Source organism: Pristiophorus japonicus, chromosome 10, assembly GCF_044704955.1.
Source record: "Pristiophorus japonicus isolate sPriJap1 chromosome 10, sPriJap1.hap1, whole genome shotgun sequence".
NCBI classification, from domain to species: Eukaryota; Metazoa; Chordata; class Chondrichthyes; family Pristiophoridae; genus Pristiophorus; species Pristiophorus japonicus.
The window spans coordinates 152,025,296-152,047,695 of NC_091986.1; the positions used below are offsets into that span (position 1 = coordinate 152,025,296).

At 47.3% G+C, this 22,400-nt stretch overlaps 1 protein-coding gene across 1 annotated transcript in view; it reads right to left on the reverse strand.

Annotated features, from left to right (window-relative positions):
* LOC139274829 (rho GTPase-activating protein 20-like) overlaps positions 1-22,400 on the reverse strand; it is a 165,820-nt gene that overhangs the window by 4,610 nt on the left and 138,810 nt on the right. The window contains exons 12-13 of the mRNA XM_070891528.1: positions 19,984-20,093; positions 8,864-9,053 (exon numbers count right to left, since the gene is read on the reverse strand). Of these exons, the coding sequence (XP_070747629.1) occupies positions 8,864-9,053; positions 19,984-20,093 (300 nt within the window). The remainder of the gene's footprint in view (positions 1-8,863; positions 9,054-19,983; positions 20,094-22,400) is intronic.

Genomic DNA, 22,400 nt, shown 5'->3' on the forward strand with positions numbered 1-22,400 from the left:
GTTGTACTGAGCCACTCCAATGCTCTAATGGTACATTAACAAAACAATGGAAAGGACAATCGGGGGAAGGGGTTATAATGGGCCACCAATCCCCTACCATCTGTTTTCTTCCCCTGCCAAAGTTGAATTTTACTCTCATTATTTCTTTCTAAAGATATTTTTAAATTAGCATAATTGATTTAATTAATCTCATGATAGTGAGATGATCAGGTGATTGTCATCTCTTTTCTTCTGGAGATGCTGAACTTTATGAGTTCGCAATTGCAGTGCTGCCATTGCTTGAATCACAAATGAACACAATTGGAAGAGTTGTGTGTGATTGGAGAGCCCTACATTACTGGAGCACCCTACATTATTGAAACACCCTACATTACTGGAGCACCCTACATCACTGATGCACCCTACATTACTGGAGCATCCTACATCACTGATGCACCCTACATTACTGGAGCATCCTACATTACTGGTGCACCCTACATCACTGGAGCACCCTACATTACTGGTGCACCCTACATTACTGGAGCACCCTACATTACTGGAGCACCCTACATTACTGGTGCACCCTACATTACTGATGCACCCTACATTACTGGAGCTTCCTACCTCACTGGAGCACCCTACATTACTGGAGCACCCTACATTACTGGTGCACCCTACATTACTGGTGCACCCTACATTACTGGAGCACCCTACATTACTGGAGCACCCTACATTACTGGTGCACCCTACATTACTGGAGCTTCCTACCTCACTGGAGCACCCTACATTACTGGAGCACCCTACATTACTGGTGCACCCTACATTACTGGTGCACCCTACATTACTGGAGCACCCTACATTACTGGAGCACCCTACATTACTGGTGCACCCTACATTACTGATGCACCCTACATCACTGGAGCACCCTACATTACTGGAGCAGCACCCTACATTACTGGAGCACCCTACATTACGGGTGCATCCTACATTACTGGAGCATCCTGATATCAGCATTTGTCTCCATTCATGGTCATATTTCATTTACATTAAACCCTTGACATTCTGAGTTTAAATTATTTTTGACCAGTGTACATGATAGCCATTAATAACTTTAGCAAATCGTGCTCCTGATAGAGAACTTCACCTTCCAGGACCGCATAGTGGAAATTTAAGCACACGTTCCCCACTATTTTCCACCCAATAAAATTAACTGGGGTCACATTCAGAAGGAGCACACCGGAAGTAGAAGACATCGGCCATACATTTTCACTACGAGGAAGCATTGTGACAAAACCCACTGAACAGATCTGTAAGATAAAGTGTATGGGTTAATAGTTGGGATGACTTGTACTGTGATGTATCGTATAATTCAACCACTGTGCCTATGCTGCTGTTAGTTCTTTACCTGTTGCTTTCTACTTCAATCAAATTTTTCCTGCCCTTTCCTCATATCCTTTTATATTCTTCCTTTTCAAATCCTTACTCAATTCCTTTTAATTGATATTTTAGTGTCAGGCTCAATAGCCACTTGTGGTAAAGCATTCCAAGTTCTAATAACCCTCTGTGTGAAAAAATTCTTCCACTTTCCTCTGTGATCTTTTGATCTTGAGATGATGTCCGACTGTTACCAATATTTCAAGCAGTGGAAACAACTTCGTCACCATCTACACTAATTGGCGTCAGGGAAATTAAGGTAGTTGGGGGAAAGCGCTGTAATATTCATGACTTTTGATGTACTACTGGGGTCAATAGAGGTATTGCTTTATTTGGCAAGGCTATTGGAAACATGTGCAGCTGACTTACGTCTTGAATGTTTCTTTCACTTAACTAAATAAGCTGAGAGTTTTCTGGTTGGGGTCACCGATTGCTGCTTGCTCCATGGCAAGGCCTCGTTACAGGGTAAAATTATGTAAGATGCAACAGGAAATAATAATTATGGACATTTTAGCCAGGATGTATGGTACGGCCCCTCTAATGCTGACCTCCCTACTCCAGAACCAATCAATAGAGTGCGACAATCATCAAGGTACCTAGAAGTCCTACTTAGGCAGAGGTAAATTTCAGTTCCCTCGTTAATCATGGTAGATGCTGCAACCTTCTCCATCATCATCATCATCATAGGCAGTCCCTTGGAATCGAGGAAGACTTGCTTCCACTCTTAACCTGAGTTCTTAGGTGACTGAACAGTCCAATACAAGAACCGCAGTCCCTGTCACAGGTGGGACAGATAGCCATTGAGGGAAGGGGTGAGTAAGCCTGGTTTGCCGCATGCTCTTTCGGCAGCCTGTGCTTGATTTCTGCATGCTCTCGACGACGAGACTCGAGGAGCTCAGCACCCTCCCGGATGCATTTCCTCCACTTAGGTCGGTCTTTGGTCAGGGACTCTCAGGCGTCAGTGGGGATGTTGCACTTTATCAGGGAGGCTTTGAGGGTGCCCTTGTAACGTTTCCCCTGCCCACCTTTGGCTCGTTTGCCGTGAAAGAGTTCCGAGTAAGGGACTTGCTTTGGGAGATCGTGTCCGGCATGCGCCTGCCCAGCGGAGCTGATCAAGTGTGGTCAGTGCTTCAATGTTGGGGATGTTGGCCTGGTCGAGGACGCTAACGTTGGTGCGTCTGTCCTCCCAGGGGATTTGTAGGATCTTGCAGTGACATCGTTGGTGGTATTTCTCCAACGACTTGAGGTGTCTACTGTACATGGTCCACGTCTCTGAGCCATACAGGAGGGCGGGTATTACTACAGCCCTGTAGACCATGAGCTTGGTGACAGTTTTGAGGGCCTGGTCTTCAAACACTCTTTTCCTCAGGCAGCCAAAGGCACAGTGGAGGCAGTGTTGGATCTCGTCGTCAACGCCTGCTCTTGTTGATAGGAGGCTCTCGAGATAAGGGAAGTGGTCCACATTGTCCAGGGTCGTGCCGTGGATCTTGATGACTGGGCGGCAGTGCTGTGCGGCGAGGACAGGCTGGTGGAGGACCTTTGTCTTACTGATGTTTAGCGTAAGGCCCATGCTTTCGTACGCCTCAGTAAATACGTCGACTGTCCTGGAGTTCATCCTCTTTGTGTGCGCAGATGCAGGCATCGTCCGCGTATTGTAGCTCGACAACAGAGGTTGGGGTGGTCTTGGACCTGGCCTGGAGATGGCGAAGGTTGAACAGGTTCCCACTGGTTCTGTATTTTAGTTCCACTCCAGTGGGGAGCAGTGAAGAAGATTGAGAAGAGGGTTGGGGCGATGACGCAGCCCTGTTTGACGTGGATTGGGTCTGTGATGGATCCAATGGTAAGGATCACGGCCTGCATGTCGTCGTGGAGCAGGCGGAGGATGGTGACGTACTTTTGGGGGCATCCGAAACGGAGGAGGACGGTCCATAGACCCTCGCGGTTGACAGTGTCAAAGGCCTTTGTAAGGTCGAAGAAGGCCATGTATAAAGACTGCCGCTGCTCCCTGCATTTTTCCTGCAACTGTCGTGCTGCAAAAATCATGTCCGTTGTGCCCCGTAGGGGACGAAATCCACACTGCGACTCTGGGAGGAGCTCCTAAGCCACAGGGAGAAGACGGTTGAGGAGGATTCTAGCGACGACTTTCCCAATGGCTGATAACAGGGAGATTCCTCTGCAGTTGCCGCAGTCGGACTTGTCCCCTTTTTAAAAGATTGTCATGATCACTGCATCTCTAAGATATCCCGGCATGCTCTCCTGCCTACAAATGAGAGAGATGAGGTCATGTATTCACGCCAACAGTGCTTTTCCGTTGGCGCGAACCTTCTCCATAGATGGAAGGTTAAAGCATCCGCATCATGTGACTGTGGAGCTCCTAATCAGATGCTGGAGCACATCATTAAGCTATGCCCGCAGAGGAAATTTGCAGGCAGCCTACAAGATATCCACGCTTTGGCCTCGATATTTGACTTAAGATATTGACATCTGATTTGCTTTGCTACTACCATACAAAAGAAGAAGTTCCCTCGCCAATACCCAGAGAAGCAGTAGTATTGCCTCATGAATGATGTGCTGAACTCAAATGAGCATTCTGAATTAAGGTACAAGAGTTAACTGAATGGCTGGATTTAAAACCACCTGAGATGGTCCAACATATCACAATCCTTGCTGTGTTTTTCCACAAGGAATACTATTGTGTATGCACGCACTCTCTTAATGACTCCACGAGGCAGGGGTATGACACTTGAACTGTACAGACTGTAATCCTTTATGCTCCTAGAGTGAGGACATCAAGAGGTGAGCTCCCTTTTATACTTGGTTACCTGCAGTGTACAGGTGACCCTTAGGTTTCCAGCAGCAGCACCCTCTGGTGTACAGGTATGGTATATACAGGGTGAAGGTACATTCAGGTCTAGTGTTACAATACAACATTAACATGCATACATAACAACACTCCCCCCAAAGCCTTTCCCAAGTCCTTATTGCCATGACATGGGGGGTGATCAGTAGTGGATGGTGGGGAGTTGTGGTGAAGGTTGTGTGGGTGCCGGGTGTGAGCCCTGTGCTCGTGGCTGCACTCATCCATTTCTCCCCCCTCATAAAAAGACCATGTGGGTGTCACTGTTGGAGGATTCCGCAGTGGTGGAGCAAGTTCTATGGGTAAGGTACATACATTGTAGAATGGGTAGGTGGTGGCATTTGGTGATGAGCAAGGCCACAGGGCGGTGTGGGTTCCTTGTCCTCCATTGGTGGTGGAAGTCTGGTCATCCCAGGTTCCGCTGGGAAAGCTGGAGGGTACTGGCCTCTTGCTCCCGGTGCTGGCCCTAGTGGCCAGGGGGTGTAGGGCCGATCTGGGGTAAGTTGCTAGTGGTGGTGGCTGTGCTGCCCATTGACTGCTGTCCCTGCAGTGGGTCTGCTCCCACTGGGTGTGTGTGAACCCTTCCTGGGGCATCACACTGGTCCAGAAAGCACAGGCTACATGGTCGGGTAGCACGCTGGACCTGGGGGTCTCCCACAGGGGGTTTCCTCTGGCATTGACATTATACCTGTAGAACCTGGTATCATTTATCATTCTATCTTTAGCATACATGACACATTGGCTCCGATTGCAACTAGTCAACTTGATATTGTTATATCTCTTTACACTTTCACATTTTGCATTACAATGCTTTCTTGTGTATCGGTATCTCTGTACAAGGTTACATTTATCACATTAGCATTACTGGCATCACTGATCAACGGTACAAACTTGTTACTTGCATCACTTTTTGAAGCATTCGTTACATTTCTCCCATTAGCCTTGCCGGCATCACCATTTAACAGTACATTTGTATACCCGCATTCATTTATTATACTTTTATCTTTAATATCACCGGCATCGCTGTGCCTAAAGTGAAACTGTCCCTTTAATTGTTTTGGGTTGCCAGTCTCCTTTAAGAGGACCATGCAATCTTTACCCCAATCCGTTCGCCGCTCGGTAACGCGTGTTGCTACCTCAACGTGCACCTTGTGGTCTGGTCGCGGCCATCTTGATTCCAGGTGCTTCGCCTCGTGGTGCAGGCGCCATCTTCTCTCTCTCGGCGAGGTAGGCTGTGGTGATCCTTTTCTCCCCAGGTTCTGCCACGGATGCCAGGAATCTACCTTCTGCGCCAATCTTCTTCCCTCGGAGTCCTGCCACAGCCCAGAAGGTAAGGTCTGGTCGTTCAGGTTGGATCATCTCGCCACAGTGTTGTGCAGTCTGTGTTGTCGCCACGCAGTCGAGCTGGACGGTAGGATTTCCAGGTGTTGCGATGGATCCACGTAAGATGTCGATCGCCGGGGCCCGGAGGCTTTCGTTGCTCCGACCGATTTGGACTTGCTTCATCCATCTTCTGCCCAGCAGCATTGGACCATCACCGGCAACGATCCACAAGGGGAGCTTGTGCATTGCGCCGCCATGGGACACCTGGATGCCCACGCTGCCAATGACTGGGATGGTGCCTTTTGTGTAGGTGAGCAACTTTGCCTGGATTGGGGACATTTTTGGTCGTTCGGCGGGGTTGTCCCAGAGTTTCTCAAAGGCTGTCTGTGTCATCAACGACTGGCTCGTCCCTGTGTCGATCTCCATCGAGACTGGAACACCGTTGATTTCCACTTCCATTTTCCACGGGGAACTCTCAGTGGAGCAGGTATATATTCTGTATTCCTTATCCAGGAGCTGAGCAGCTTCTTCTTCATCAGTGTCGGAGCCCGGGTGATCGGCCAACTCTTCAGCGACTCGGTGAATAAGATTTTTTCTATACATTCGCTGAAGGTGATCTTTAATGTTGCAGCCTTTGCAGGTATAGTCTTTGTATTGGCACTGGTGGGCCCTGCGGTTTCCTCCACAGCACCAGCATGGGGCTAGCCGGTTGGCCCCATGTGAAGGACTCAGGGTTGCGGGACTCGGGGCAGCATTCTTGCTTCTGAAAGTCGCCATTCTGTTCACTGTGCTCGTCGGGTTAGAGTCCTGGGTGTGGGTCATCATCCGTTTGGAGTCGCAGACTGAAATCATGAATGCCTGGCTCACTTTGATTGCCTTCTGCAGGGTGACCGTAGTGTCCGCAGAGAGCAGCTTATGGAAGAGGCCCTCGTGGCCAATTCCAATAACGAAGATGTCCCTTAGTGCTTCGGTGAAGTGGTCGCCAAAATCACACGGTGCAGCCAATCTTTTTAGATCTGCAGCATATTTAGCAATTTCTTGGCCTTCGGGCCACCGGTGAGTGTAAAACCGGTGCCTGGCTGTGAGGATACTCTCTTTGGGTTTAAGTTGTTCTTGTATTAAGGTTACAAGCTCCCCATAGCTTTTGGTTGTTGTCTTCGCTCGGGCTAGCAGGTCCCTGACGAGGCCATGGATAGTGGGCCCACAACTGCTGAGCAGGGTGGTCCTGCGCTTGTTCGCCAGCGAGATCGGTGAGTCCCAGCCAGGTCGCTCGCGATAAAAAATTGTTCTAGCCTTTCCACAAAGGCATCCCAATCTTCCTCATCAGCGAATTGTTGGAAGTTGCTTAGGTTAGACATGTTGTGCGTGGAAATTCGTAACCTCGTTGCCAGTTATTGTGGCGACGTGCAAGCACTCTCTTAATGACTCCACGAGGCAGGTGTATGGCACTTGAACTGTACAGACTGTAGTCCTTTATTGCAGCTCCTAGAGTGAGGACACCAAGAGGTGAGCTCCCTTTTATACTTAGTTACCTGCAGTGTACAGGTGACCTTTAGGTTTCCAGCAGCAGCACCCTCTGGTGTACAGGTATGGTATATATAGGGTGAAGGTACATTCAGGTCAAGTGTTACAGTACATCATTAACATGCATACATAACAAATACCTAGTCACATCTAGTCTTTTATCAAGTTATGTTAAAATAAAGAGTACATTGAGAAATATTGCTGTTAATTGATGTTAAATTGAAGGGAAGTTTTACCAGTGAAGTGAATGGGACTTCTTAAGTTTACATATTAAGGAAAATAAACCAATGCCGAAATTGAATCTACTTATCCTATGCAATACCATAAGATAGAGTGAAACACATTTATTTTCAATGACTGTAAACCCTGCTGTAATCAGGTTCCCCTATGTTCTTAGAAGTAAAATGACTCAATCTCTTATACTTTATGTGACTCAAATTACTTGCAACAAAATGTCATCTGGAGTCAGTGTTAAGTAAAAGGGACTGACTATTTGTATTGCACTTTTTCTGTCCCTCTGTGCCGGCGTCCTCGCGAGACTTGCCCGCAATGCCTCCCCCCAGAAACCGGAACCAGAAGTGGGGCCCCGAACTGGAAGTGGGATCCTGCAATCAGTTCGACCACGTTGTTGCTTAACGGGTTGTTCGACTGAGCTAATGGTCCTCCAACCAACCGCCGACCGAGCTCCCCGCTGATCCCTGAGCCTCCAGTGAGCCCAAGCATCCCGTGAGCCCAAGCATCCCGTGAGCCGCGATTCCCAAGCAGCGGTGGGTAGCCGGGGGAGGCGGGGGGGAGAGACAAAGAGAGAGCCTGGGGGGGTGGGGGGTGAGAGAGAGAGAGAGCCTGGGGGAGGGGGGAAGAGAGAGAGCTTGGGGGGAAGAGAGAGAGGGAGAGAGAGCCGGGTGGGGAGGGGGGGGAGAGAGAGGGAGCTTGGGGGTGGGGGGGGAGAAGAGAGACGGGGTGGGGCGGAAGAGAGAGACACGGTGGGGTGGCGGGGGGGGAAATCGGAAGGTAGAGAGGCTCTTCCAACCCCCTTTACAGCCACACCTGATTTCTCGGAAAGCTCGGTGCGTGTGTTACAAGAGACATGGTTGGAGTGGATGAATTCCAGAAGTCACAACACTCACTATTCATTTCATACCCAATAAACCTTTTAACAATCCGCACACAATGCCCCATCTATGGTGGTGGTGGTGGTGGTGGTGGTGGGGTGGGGGGGGGGGGCGGGGGCGGTGTGGGAGTAAGGGACTTTGACTGGGGGAGGCTGCACTTGCGCTGGGGTGAGGGACTTCAGCTGGAACGTGGTGGCTTTTGGAGAGATCTATCCTCTGTGGCTTCTGAAGTCAAAATGGATCAAATTACAAATTGGAAAGTCAGTCAGAACTTGGGCTGGGCAGTTCCAGTTACACATTCCAGAGGAACGTCAGGGTGTGGCTTATCCTCCAAGGGGACCAATGAACAATAGGTCAAGTTATATTGGAGAGCCAATCAGAGACAAGGCAGCCAGTTTGGCAGTACAAATAGATGCATCATAAATAAAAAGAGCTTCACTACATGTGATAGCAAAATGACTTAAATAAATGTCGAGGTTGAAAATATGGTAAAATCGTTAAATGATCTTGTACCCTCAAAGCACAGCATGATTTGGAACACTTTACACAATGTTTTCACTGTGAGGTTTGTAGACACTGTGTGGTATCACAGTGCCTCGTGATCACCTGACTGTTGACAGGAACAACCTCTCACCTTTTTTGTTGACTCGCTCTCTATCTCGGGGCTACAGGGTGTGGGAGGCCACAAGATGCTGGGCGCTATGCAGACTGCCAAGTTAAAGGCGTTCATCTGGTTTTCCTCAGCCTGCTGCTCAATGTTGTGAAGAACTCCAAACACATGATGTAGGAGGAGGGTATTGAGTTTTGGAAGTTGCTGCAGCAATCTGGAAAAAATAAGAAGTTAATACTGAAAGCTGAAAGATTCTTTGGATGACACCATTACTTTAGAGAATGCAAGAAGGGTCAACTTTGATCCTATTTCTTTAAGCAGTGATTTTTATTCCCTTTGAGTACACAAGAGTTCTTCAGGCCGAAATTGCCCCTCTCCTTAAGGCTTGTTACCATCGCAAATCGGCAGCCACGTGGCCGGCGACTTTACGTGGAATGGCCACTTAGCCCAATTACTCTCCTGAGGTTTCCCAGCGGTGCCCCAATCTCCACCACCAACCCTCCCCCCCCCCCCCACCACTCCACTGCTGCCGATCCATATTAAGTGCGTCATCACTGTGCGCACCGCTGATCTACCTCCCAACAGCGGCATTCCCCTCTGAAAATCTTCAGCCCGCCCGGTGGTGCCAAAACCTGTTTTTTCCCGGTGGTCCAGTGAGGCTGTGGCCTTCTGCAACGACTGTGCGCCTTCGCTTAAAGGGGAGGATGCACTGCCGCGACTGCCATGTTTTTTTGTCGCAATGACAATTATGCCTCCAGGTTCAACCGGGCTGCCAACAGGCAGCCTGGCACCCCCTCTTGGGGCCAGGCCACTGGCCCGGCAGAAAACCCTCACTGGTGGCCCGATTTAACTGGGGAGAGCCATGGTGACGCGGTGCCGTGATGATGCAATCGCAGCGGTCACTCCGCACCGCCCCCAACTTCCGCCCCTCAGGTGTTGCCACCGCCCCCAATAAGAGCGACTTCCCCATCCAAGGAAAAAAAAACAACAAAGAACAAAATGTCACAGCTGTGATAAAAATCATTGAAATGGGGGGGCATGCGCCCCCCGTTTCGGACGGTGAGCAATTTGTACCCCCTTAAGCCTTAATTAAATATATGCATCCATGCCTGAGTGCTCTAGAAATTACTTGTGTCCTTGATGGCATTATAATTTAATATGTCTGAGACACTATTTTTCTTTCGCTTCTGAATACAGAAATGATTCTGCATTCTAACGTTCCTAATGGAGAGCAATACTCACAGGGAACTTACGGGCGCACAGCCATTTCCTCAGACGTGCTATCTGCGAGCACTGCTTCCAGTGTGGATCATGGAATCATCCATACGTCTCTTTTCAGTTCCAGTCAGGATTATACAATTAAGTCTTTTGTTATTTCAAAAACTTGTCAATTTTCTGAGAAGTTTTTAAAAAATACAAATATCCAAGAACCTCTGTTCTGAGTGCCATTGGAGTTTATTATTGGTAGACTAATATTTTTAACACCACTGAGACACAACCCCTATATTTAAAAGTTAGAGACAAGCTAACAATCTATTTATTATATATTAAAATTGCTGAGTGGGTCTTCTCAAAACACATTGAAAATCTTATATCAGGTCAATTATGGAAAATGCCATTATAAAACTGCATTTGACTGCATAGAAACATAGAAACATAGAAAACAGTTGCAGGAGTAGGCCATTCGGCCCTTCGAGCCTGCACCACCATTCAATACGATCAGGGCTGATCATGCACTTTAGTACCCAATTCCAGCTTTCTCTCCATATCCCTTGATCCCTTTAGCCGTAAGGGCCATATCTTACTCTCTTTTGAATTTATCTAACTGGCCTCAACAATTTTCTGTGGTAGAGAATTCCACATGCTCACAATTCTCTGAGTAAAGAAGTTTCTCCTCATCTCAGTCCTAAATGGCTTACCCCTTATGTGATCCCTCGTTCTGGACTTCCCCAACATTGGGAACATTCTTCCTGCATCTAACCTGTCCAACCACGTCAGAATTTTATATGTTTCTATGAGATCCCCTCTCATTCTTCTAAATTCCAGTGAATATAAGCCTAGTCAATCCAATCTTTCTTCATATGTCAGTCCTGTCATCCCGGGAATCAGTCTGGTGAACCTTCGCTGCACTCCCTCAATAGCAAGAATGTCCGTCCTCAGTTTAGGAGACCAAAACTGTACACAATATTCAAGGTGTGGCCTCACCAAGGCCCTGTACAACTGTAGTAAGACCTCCCTACTCAAATCCTCTCGCTATGAAGGCCAACATGCCATTTGCCTTCTTCACCTGCTGTACCTGTATGCCAGCTTTGAATGACATACCATGACACCCAGGTCTCGTTGCATCTCCTCTTTTACTAATCTGTCAGCATTCAGATAATAATCTGCCTTCCTGTTTTTACCACCAAAGTGGATAACCTCACATTTATCCACATTATACCGCATCTGCCATGTATTTGCCCACTCACCTAACCTGTCCAAGTCACCCTGCAGCCTCTTAGCATCCTCCTCACAACTCACACTGCCACCCAACTTAGTGTCATGTGCAAACTTGGGGATATTACATTCAATTCCTTCGTCTAAATCATTTATGTATATTGTAAATAGCTGGGTCCCAGCACTGAGGCCTGCGGTACCCCACTAGTCACTGCCTGCCATTCTGAAAAGGACGGTTTATTCCTACTCTCTGCTTCCTGTCTGCCAACCAGTTCTCTATCCACGTCAGTACATTACCCCAATACCATGTGCTTTAATTTTGCACACTAATCTCTTGTGTGGGACATTGTCAAAAGCCTTTTGAAAGTCTAAACACGCCACATCCACTGGTTCTCCCTTGTCCACTCAACTAGTTACATCCTCAAAAAATTCTAGAAGATTTGTGTCAAGCATAATTTCCCTTTCATAAATCCATGCTGACTTGGACCAATCCTGTCACTGTTTTCCAAATGCGCCGCTATTACATCTTTAATAATTGATTCGAACATTTTCCCTACCTCGATGTCAGGCTGATCGATCTATAATTCCGTTTTCTCTCTCCCTCCTTTTTTAAAAAGTGGGGTTACATTAGTTACCCTCCAGTCCATCGAAACTGATCCAGAGTCTGTAGAATGTTGGAAAATGACCACCAATGCATCCACTATTTCTAGGGTCACTTCCTTAATTACTCTGGGATGCAGATTATCAGGCCCTGGGGATTTATCGGCCTTCAATCCCATCAATTTCCTAACACAATTTGCTGACTAATAAGGATTTCCTTTATTTCCTCCTTCTCGCTAGACCTTCGGTCTCCTAGTATTTCCGGAAGGTTATTTCTGTCTTCCTTAGTGAAGACAGAACCAAAGTATTTGTTCAATTGGTCTGCCATTTCTTTGTTCCCCATTATAAATTCATCTGAATTCGACTGTAAGGGACCCACATTTGTCTTCAATAATCTTTTTCTCTTCATGTATCTGTAGAAGCTTTTGTAGTCAGTTTTTATGTTCCTGCAAGCTTACTCTCATATTCTATTTTCCCCCTCCTAATTATACCCTTTATTCTCCTCTGCTGAATTCTAAATTTCTCCCAGTCCTCAGGTTTGCTGCTTTTTTTTGGCCATGTTATGCCTCTTCCTTGGATTTAGCACTATCCCTAATTTCCCTTGTAAGCCACAGTTGAGCCACCTTCCCCGTTTTATTTTTACGTCAGATAGGGATATACAATTGTTGAAGTTCATCCATGTGATCTTTAAATGTCTGCCATTGCCTATCCACCGTCAACCCTTTAAGTATCATTCGCCAGTCTATCCTAGCCAATTTACATCTCATACCGTCAAAGTTACCTTTCTTTAAGTTCAGGACTCTAGTCTCTGAATTAACTGTGTCACTCTCCATCTTAATGAAGAATTTTACCATATTACGGACACTCTTCCCCAAGGGGCCTCGCACAACAAGATTGCTAATTAATGTTCTCTCATTGCACAACACCCAGTCTAGGATGGCCAGCTCTCTAGTTATTTCCTCGACATATTGGTCTAGAAAACCATCCCTTATACACTCCAGGAAATCCTCCTCCACCATATTGCTGCAAGTTTGTTTAGCCCAATCTATATGTAGATTAAAGTCACCCATGATAACTCCTGTACCTTTATTGCATGCATCCCTAATTTCCTGTTTGATGCCATCCCCAACCTCACTACCACTCTTTGGTGGTCTGTACACATCTCCCACTAGCATTTTCTGCCCTTTGGTGTTCTGCAGCTCTACCCATACAGATTCCACCTCATCTACGCTAATGTCCTTCCTTACTATTGCGTTAATCTCCTCTTTAACCAGCAACGCTACCCCACCTCTTTTTCCTTTCAGTCTATCTTTCTTGAATATTGAATATCCCTGGATGTTGAGTTCACAGCCTTGGTCACGCTGCAGTACCTGTTACACCTGTAGGTGGCACTGTGCTAAAGTTTTTAAATATTTAATGTCATCTAATGTTTAATGCTAAAACAGCTGCAACATTTTATATTGAGAATTAATAACGGAACAGTTAGTTGAAAATGCCTTCAGTTTCAGGCCACCATGTATCACTGTGGAGCAGCCTAAGTTTTGAGCCTCTGTTGCATTAGCCGGCAGCCATGTTGGTGTTGATAAATGTATCTGAGATCTCTGCGCTTCTCCAATTTAGGCCTCTTGTGAAGCCCCAATTTCCATCACTCCACCATTGGCAGCCATGCTTTCAGCTGTCTAAGTCATAAGCTTTGGAATTCCCTTCCTAAACCTCTCCACCTCTTCTTCTTTAAAACACTCCTGTCCTAATATCTCCTTATGTGGCTCGGTGACATGTTGTTTGATAACACTCCTGTAAAGCGCCTTGAGACATTTTACCACCTTAAAGGCAAGCTGTTGTTGTTATAAAAGTGTAAAAATAATGGTTAAATGTTTTGTAAATAGCTGACCCTTTTCAGTTGTCCAGGACTTCCTCCCATCTCACTCCGCTAGCTACTTCCTCTTTGCATTCCTCATGTCCAGTTGTTCCCTCTCATTGTTCAATTTTAACAGCCAATGACCCAATCATTTGCTCTAACTCTCTTCCATTGCTGCTAACCCCAAGGCTATTCGGCAGCGGCAGTCGGGAGGCGGGAGTTCGTGAGGCGAGCGGCCTATAAAGGCCCAACATTTCGAGGAGAGCAGCGCCAGTCGGGAGGCGGGAGTTCGTGAGGCGAGCGGCCTATAAAGGCCCAGCAGTTCGAGGAGAGCTGCGGCAGTCGGGAGTCGGGAGGCCTACAAGAGGCCAGCCGGTGCAGCTGCAGTGGGGAGAGAAAGCAAAAAAGAAGTAGAAAGAAATCGAAAGGTGATGTCACAGCCAAGGGGGTAAGTGATTGGCTGGTGATTGCTGAGTAATATTTCTTTTCTTTATCAGTAAGTACCTTTCGCATTATTGTTGTCAAATTAAGATACTCTAAGGGTTAAGTTATGGCAGGAGAGCTCTGACACATGTTATGCTCCTCCTGTGCTATGTGAGAAGTCAGGGACGCTTCCAATGTCCCTGACGACTACGTGTGCGGCAAGTGCATCCGCCTGCAGCTCCTGACAGACCGCAGTGTGGGACTGGAGCTGCGGGTGGATTTACTCTGGAGCATCCACGATGCTGAGGAGGACGTGAACAGTGAGTTGGTCTTACTGCAGGTAAAGGGTACACAGCCAGATAGGGAATGGGTGACCAGCAGTGCAAGGAAGATAGTGCAGGAGTCCCCTGCGGTCATCCCCCTGCAAAACAGATACACCGCTTTGGGTACTGTTGAGGGGGATGACTCATCAGAGGAGAGCAGCAGCAGCCAAGTGCATGGCACCATGGGTGGCTCTACTGCACAGGAGAGCAGGAAAAAGAGTGGGAGAGCGATAGTGGTAGGGGATTCGATTGTAAGGGGAATAGATATGCGTTTCTGCGGCCGCAACCGAGACTCCAGGATGGTATGTTGCCTCCCTGGTGCAAGGGTCAAGGATGTCTCAGAGCAGGTGCAGGACATTTTGAAAAGGGAGAGTGAACAGCCAGTTGTCGTGGTGCATATAGGTACCAACGATATAGGTAAAAAAATGGGATGAGGCCCTACGAGATGAATTTAGAGAGCTAGGAGCTAAATTAAAAAGTAGGACCTCAAAAGTAGTAATCTCAGGACTTCTACCATGTGCTAGTCAGAGTAGGAATTGCAGGATAGCTCACATGAATACATGACTTGAGGAGTGATTCAGAAGGGAGGGATTCAAATTCCTGGGACATTGGAATCGGTTCTGGGGGAGGTGGGACCAGTACAAACTAGACAGTCTGCACCTGGGCAGGACCGGAACCAATATCTGAAGGGGGAGTGTTTGCTAGTGTTGTTGGGGAGGAGTTAAACTAATATGGCAGGGGGATGGGAATCTATGCAGGGAGACAGAGGAAAGTAGAATAGGGGCAGAAGCAAAAGATAGAAAGAAGAAAAGTAAAAGTTGAGGGCTAAGAAACCTAAGGCAAAAAGCAAAAAGGGCCACATTACAGCAAAATTCTAAAGGGGCAAAGTGTGTTAGAAAGACAAGCCTGAAGGCGCTGTTCCTCAATGCAAGGAGTATTCGGAATAAGGTGGACGAATTAACTGCATAGATAGCAGTTAACGGTTATGATGTAATTGGCATCACGGAGACATGGCTCCGGGTGACCAAGGCTGGGAACTCAACATCCAGGGGTATTCAACATTTAGGAAGGATAGGCAGAGAGGAAAAGGAGGCGGGGTGGCATTGCTGGTTAAAGAGGAAATTAATGCAATAGTAAGGAAGGACATTAGCTTGGATGATGTGGAATCGGTATGGGTGGAGCTACGGAATAACAAAGGGCAGAAAACGCTAGTGGGAGTTGTGTACAGACCACCAAACAGTAGTAGTGAGGTTGGGGACAGCATCAAACAAGAAATAAGGGATGTGTGCAATAAAGGTACGGCAGTTATCATGGGTGACTTTAATCTGCATATTGATTGGGCTAGCCAAACTGGTAGCAATGCGGTGGAGGAGGATTTCCTGGAGTGTATTAGGGATGGTTTTCTAGACCAATATGTTGAGGAACCAACTAGAGGGCTGGTCATCCTAGACTGGATGATGTGTAATGAGAAAGGACTAATTAGCAATCTTGTTGTGCGAGGCCCGTTGGGGAAGAGTGACCATAATATGGTAGAATTTTTTATTAAGATGGAGAGTGACACAGTTAATTCAGAAACTAGGGTCCTGAATTAAGGAAAGGTAACTTCGATGGTTTGAGGCGTGAATTGGCTAGAATAGACTGGCATATGATACTTAAACGGTTGACGGTGGATAGGCAATGGCAAACATTTAAAGATCACATGGATGAACTTCAGCAATTGTACATCCCTGACTGGAGTAAAAATAAAATGGGGAAGGTGACTCAAATGTGGCTAACAAGGGAAATTAAAGATAGTGTTAAATCCAAGGAAGAGGCATATGAATTGGCCAGAAAAGGCAGCAAACCTGAGGACTGGGAGAAATTTAGAATTCAGCCGAGGAGAACTAAGGGTTTAATTAAGAGAGGGAAAATAGAGTACGAGGAAGTTTGCCGGGAACGTAAAAACTGACTGCAAAAGCTTCTATAGATATGTGAAGAGAAAAAGATTAGTGAAGACAAACGTAGGTTCCTTGCAGTCGAATTCAGGTGCATTTATAATGGAGAACAAAGAAATGACAGACCAATTGAACAAATACTTTGGTTCTGTCTTCACGAAGGAAGACACAATTAACCTTCCGGGAGTACTAGGGGAGCGAGGGTCTAGTGGGAAGGAGGAACTGAAGGATATCCTTATTAGGCGGGAAATTGTGTTAGGGAAATTGATGGGATTGAAAGCCGATAAATCCCTAGGGCCTGATCGTCTGCATCCCAGAGTACTTAAGGAAGTGGCCCTAGAAATAGTGGATGCATTGGTGATCATTTTCCAACAGTCTATCGGCTCTGGATCAGTTTCTACGGACTGGAGGGTAGTTATTTTAAAAAGGGAGGGAGAGAGAAAACGGGTAATTATAGACCGGTTACCTGACATCAGTAGTGGGGAAAATGTTGGAATCAATTATAAGGATGAAATAGCAGCACATTTGGAAAGCAGTGACAGGATTGGTCCAAGTCAGCATGGATTTATGAAAGGGAAATCATGCTTGACAAATCTTCTGGAATTTTTTGAGGATGTAACTAGTAGAGTGGACAAGGGAAAACCAGTGGATGTGGTGTATTTGGACTTTCAAAAGGCTTTTGACAAGGTCCCACACAAGAGATTGGTGTGCAAAATCAAAGCACATGGTATTGGGGGTAATGTACTGACGTGGATAGAGAACTGGTTGGCAGACAGGAAGCAAAGAGTTGGGATAAACGGATCCTTTTCAAAATGGCAGGCAGTGACTAGTGGAGTGCCGCAGGAGTTAGTGCTCAGTGCTGGGATCCCAGCTATTTACAATATACATCAATGATTTAGATGAAGGAATTGAGTGTAATGTCTCCAAGTTTGCAGATGACACTAAACTGGGTGGCGGTGTGAGCTGTGAGGAGGATGCTAAGAGGCTGCAGGGTGACTTGGACAGGTTAGGTGAGTGGGCAAATGCATGGCAGATGCAGTATAATGTGGATAAATGTGAGGTCATCCACTTTTGGGGGCAAAAACACGAAGGCAGAATATTATCTGAATGGCGGCAGATTAGTAAGAGGGGAGGTGCAACGAGACCTGGGTGTCATGGTACATCAGTCATTGAAAGTTGGCATGCAGGTACAGCAGGCGGTGAAGAAGGCAAATGGTATGTTGGCCTTTATAGCTAGGGGATTTGAGTATAGGAGAAGGGAGGTCTTACTGCAGTTGTACAGGGTCTTGGTGTGGCCTCACCTGGAATATTGTGTTCAGTTTTGGTCTCCTAATCTGAGGAAGAACATTCTTGCTATTGAGGGAGTGCAGCGAAGGTTCACCAGACTGATTCCCGGGATGGCTTGTCTGACATATGAGGAGAGACTGGATCAACTGGGCCTTTATACACTGGAGTTTAGAAGGATGAGAGGGCATCTCATAGAAACATATGATTCTGACAGGACTGGACAGATTAGATGCGGGAAGAATGATCCCGATGTTGGGGAACTCCAGAACTAGAGGACACAGTCTTAGGATAAGTGGTAGGCCATTTAGGATTGAGATGAGGAGCAACTTCTTCACTCAGAGAGTTGTTAATCTGTGGAATTCTCTGCCGCAGAGAGTTGTTGATGCCAGTTCATTGGATATATTCAAGAGGTAGTTAGATATGGCCCTTACAGCTAAAGGAATCAAGGGGTATGGAGAGAAAGCAGGAAAGGGGTACTGACGGAATGATCAGCCATGATCTTATTGAATGGTGGTGCAGGCTCGAAGGGCCGAACGGCCTACTCCTGCACCTATTTTCTATATTTCTATGTTTCTATGTAAGGCTGCTCTGCTGCCAGTCCATCGAAACAACCAGCTTCACTCCTATTTGCGCACACTGTGCAGTCGGGGGCCTGATTTAAATTTAACAGCTGCCGGCTGGGTCTCCCAGGGCTCAGGAAACCCGGCAGCTAAATAGAGATGGGAGCATCCAGTTCCAGCAGGAGGAACAGGAGTGCTCATTCCTGCCCCTCAAGCAAACCTGTGGCTTCCCTTCTGCCAATCGCGGCCTCTCCTCGCTGTCATGATCAGCCTAACCACCCCCAACAACCTCAGATTCCACAAAGCCACATTCTTTCCCAATTACCGCTACAGCCTGCCGCCTCTGGCTTCCCTACCCAGCAGCCGGCCATGCTGTCAATCTGGCCCGGAAACGCAAAAGATAAATGATAATGAGGTCCTGCTGTTGGTCTTGGCTGGAACTCTGCATCCCCAGGATTTCTGAGTTTCCCCCCTGCTACCGCACTCTCTCCCCATCTCCCTGTAAATATCAGGAGCCTTGTGTCACATACTGTAGGTGCAGTTTATATAGTTATATGACCTGCTTTTTCTGAAAGTTCCTGAGGAAGAGATTGTTTGAAGACCAGGACCTCAAATCTGGCACCAAGCTTATGGTCTACAGGGCAATAGTGATACCTGCCCTTCTATATGGCTCAGAGACGTGGACTATTTACAGCAGACACCTCAAAGCGCTGGAGAAGTACCACCAACACTACCTCCGCAAGATCCTGCAAATCCACTGGGAGGACAGACATACCACCGTCAGTGTTCTCGCTCAGGCCAACATCCCCAGCATTGAAGCACTGACCACACTCAACCAGCTCTGTTGGGCGGGCCACATCGTCCAACACGAGACTCCCTAAGCAAGCACTCTACTCAGAGCTCCAACATGGCAAGCGAGCTCCAGGTGGGCAGAGAAAACGTTTCAAGGACAACTCTCAAAGCCTCCTTGATAAAGTGCAACATCCCCACCGGCACTTGGGAATCGCTGGCCCAAGACCGCCCAAAATAGAGGAAGAGCAGCCAGGAGGGCGCTGAGCACCTCGAGTCTCATCGCCAAGAGCATGCAGAAACCAAGTGCAGACAGCTGAAGGAGCGTGCGGCAAACCAGGTTCCCCACCCACCCTTTCTATCAATCACTGTCTGCCCCAACTGTGGCAGAGACTGTAACTCCCACATTGGACTGTACAGACACCTGAGCACTCACTTTTAGAGTGGAAGCAAGTCTTCCTCGATTCCGAGGGACTACCTCTGATGATGATGATGAAGAGGTTATATAACTATATGACCTGTCTTTTCTAAAAGTTCTTGTTTTAAAATAGCCATTAAAACATTTTTAATATTTTGGATCTCTTTGATTGCTTATGTATATATATATATATATATAAAATAATCACAGCAAAGGAGAAAACTACACCTGAGGTTACAGGATACCCTGTAGTAGCAAGTTTTTCAAGAGTGTTCCTCTGAAAAGAAAAGATTTACTGAGCTGCTCTTTAAGTAAATGATTGGCTGTTTCTCTGTGTCGCGGGGAGGAGAAGAAAGAGGTTCTTTTTATAGTGAAACAGCTTTTGTCTACGGCTCCCGGCACCCAATATCTTCCATCTGCCCATCTTGCGTCCACCTCACTGGTTCCGATATCTACTGACTTCCCATGCAGCCGTACATCACCGTGATGATGCTCCCATTAAAAGGTATTACCAACCTGTGAATTTCCTTTATCTTCTCCTCGTGACTTCTCTTTTCTATTGCTGCCATCCAACCATCATACAGGTCTGAAGAAAAGATGCTTCCAGGAATATTCCGAAGAAAGTCCTGAATTTGCAATAAATAAAAATATATTCATGAACCAAAATATTCGAAGGTTAAAAATTGCAGCACTTAAAGTTTCATGTTTTGGAACTTTTCAAAGCATCAAACAATCTTTAAAGTCCTTACTCTACAGTATGAAACCACACGAGGCACATTCTGGGGACAAAGTCACTCTGTGACCATAAATCTTTATTCACAGGACTCCAAAGACGATGACCCTGCGTGGGACCTCCCTTTTTGTGTGATCGGGTAAGGAGTGTCTCCCACAAGTTCACCCCTTGTGGTCAAGGTGTGCATCTAGGTTGAGAGTATACAGTAATACATTGTGGTTACATACACGACATCACCTTCCCCCCCAAAGTCTGATTGGGATCATAGGTTTAGTCTTTCAGGTGGTCTACGCTCCCTCGTGGAGCGCCGCAGTTGGGGCTCTAGTTGTTGGACACTGACGTGAGTGTCTGTCACCTGTGGTGATTCCGGCCTGTCCAGACTGACCGCAGGGACTGTGCATTCTTCTGATTGCTCTTGTTGCTCGTTCACTGGCAGTGTTGTGAGCTCCATCTCACGGTCTTCTTCACGTTCCTCCGTGTCGATGCTGAACCTTTTTTTTACTTGGTCCAGATGCTTACGGCATATCTGACCATTGTTGAGTTTTACCACGATGACCTTATTCCCCTCTTTGTTAATTACAGTGCCCTCAAGCCATTTGGGCCCCATGGTGTGATTGAGGGCGAATACAGGATCATTTATTTCTATACGTCTCCCCTACGAATTACGGTCATGGTACTCATTTTGTGACTTGCGCTTTCCCTCAACTATGTCGGTCAGGACTGGGTGAATGAGGGACAACCGAGTTTTGAGTGTCCGTTTCATTAGTAACTCTGCGGGCGGGACCCCCATGAGCGAGTGCGGTCGGGATCTATAGGCCAGCAGGAGACTCGATAGGCGGCATTGTAGGGAGGGTCCATGAATCCATGCCTTGCTTAATGATTTGGACCGCACGTTCCGCCTGGCTATTGCAGGCCGGCTTGAACAGCGCAGCTCTGACATGGTTGATGCCATTGCCCGACATAAACTCTCGGAATTCGTAGCTTGTGAAACATGCGCCATTATCACTAACAAGGATGTTCGGCAAGCCATGGGTTGCAAAGATCGCACGTAGGCTTTCCACGTGGTGGATGACGTGCATGAATTCAGAATGATGCACTCGATCCATTTCGAGTACGCATCAACAATAAGGAACATCTTACCCATGAACAGGCCCGCATAGTCAACATGAATGCGTGACCATGGCCTGATGGGCCAGAGTCCTGGGCTGAGCGGGGCCTCTCTGGGGCATTACGCAGCTGGGCACACATCGTGCACCTGCGAACACAGTGTTCCAGGTCTGAATCAATCCAGGCCACCAAACATGTGACCGGGCAATGGCCTTCATCAGCACAATGGCTGGGTGCTCACTGTGGTGTTCCCTGATGAATGCCTCCCTGCCCTTCTGGGGCATAACTACCCGGCTACCCCATAGTAGGCAGTCGGCTTGGATGGAGAGCTCATCCATCCATCTGCGGAACGGTCTGACCTCCTCAGGGCATGCTCCGTGTGCGGGCGCCCAATCTCCAATCAGGATACATTTCTTAATCAGGGATAGGAGGGGATCTCTGTTTGTCCAGATTTTGATCTGGTGGGCTGTGATGGGGAAGCCTGCACTGTCAAAGGCATCGACAACCATGACCATCTCAGCGCTTTGCTCCGCTGCCCCCTCAGTGGTGGTCAGTGGAAGCCTGCTGAGCGCGTCAGCACAATTTTCAGTGCCGGGCCGGTGCCGGGTGGAGTAGTCATAAGCAGCCAGCATGAGAGCACATCGCTGTATGCGAGCTGATGCGTTGGCATTGATAGCCTTGCTGTCTGACAACAGGGATGTTAATGGCTTGTGGTTCGTCTCTAATTCAAACTTCCTACCAAAGAGGTACTGATGCATTTTTTTTACACCATAGACACATGCAAGCGCTTCCATCTCGACCAACCCATATCCCCGTTCTGCTTGAGAGAGCGACCTGGAGGCATAAGCCACAGGTTGTAGTTGACCCTCAGCATTGCCCTGCTGCAACACGCACCCAATCCCATAGGACGATGCATCACATGTCAGAACCAATTTTTTTCAGGGGTCATGGAGGGTCAACAACTTGTTTGAACAAAGTAGGTTTCGCGCCCGATCAAAAGCCCGTTCCTAACAATCCCACCGAAACTAATCGCAACCCTTATGCAGGAGCACGTGTAGCAGCTCCAACAACGTGCTCAAGTTCGGCAGAAAGT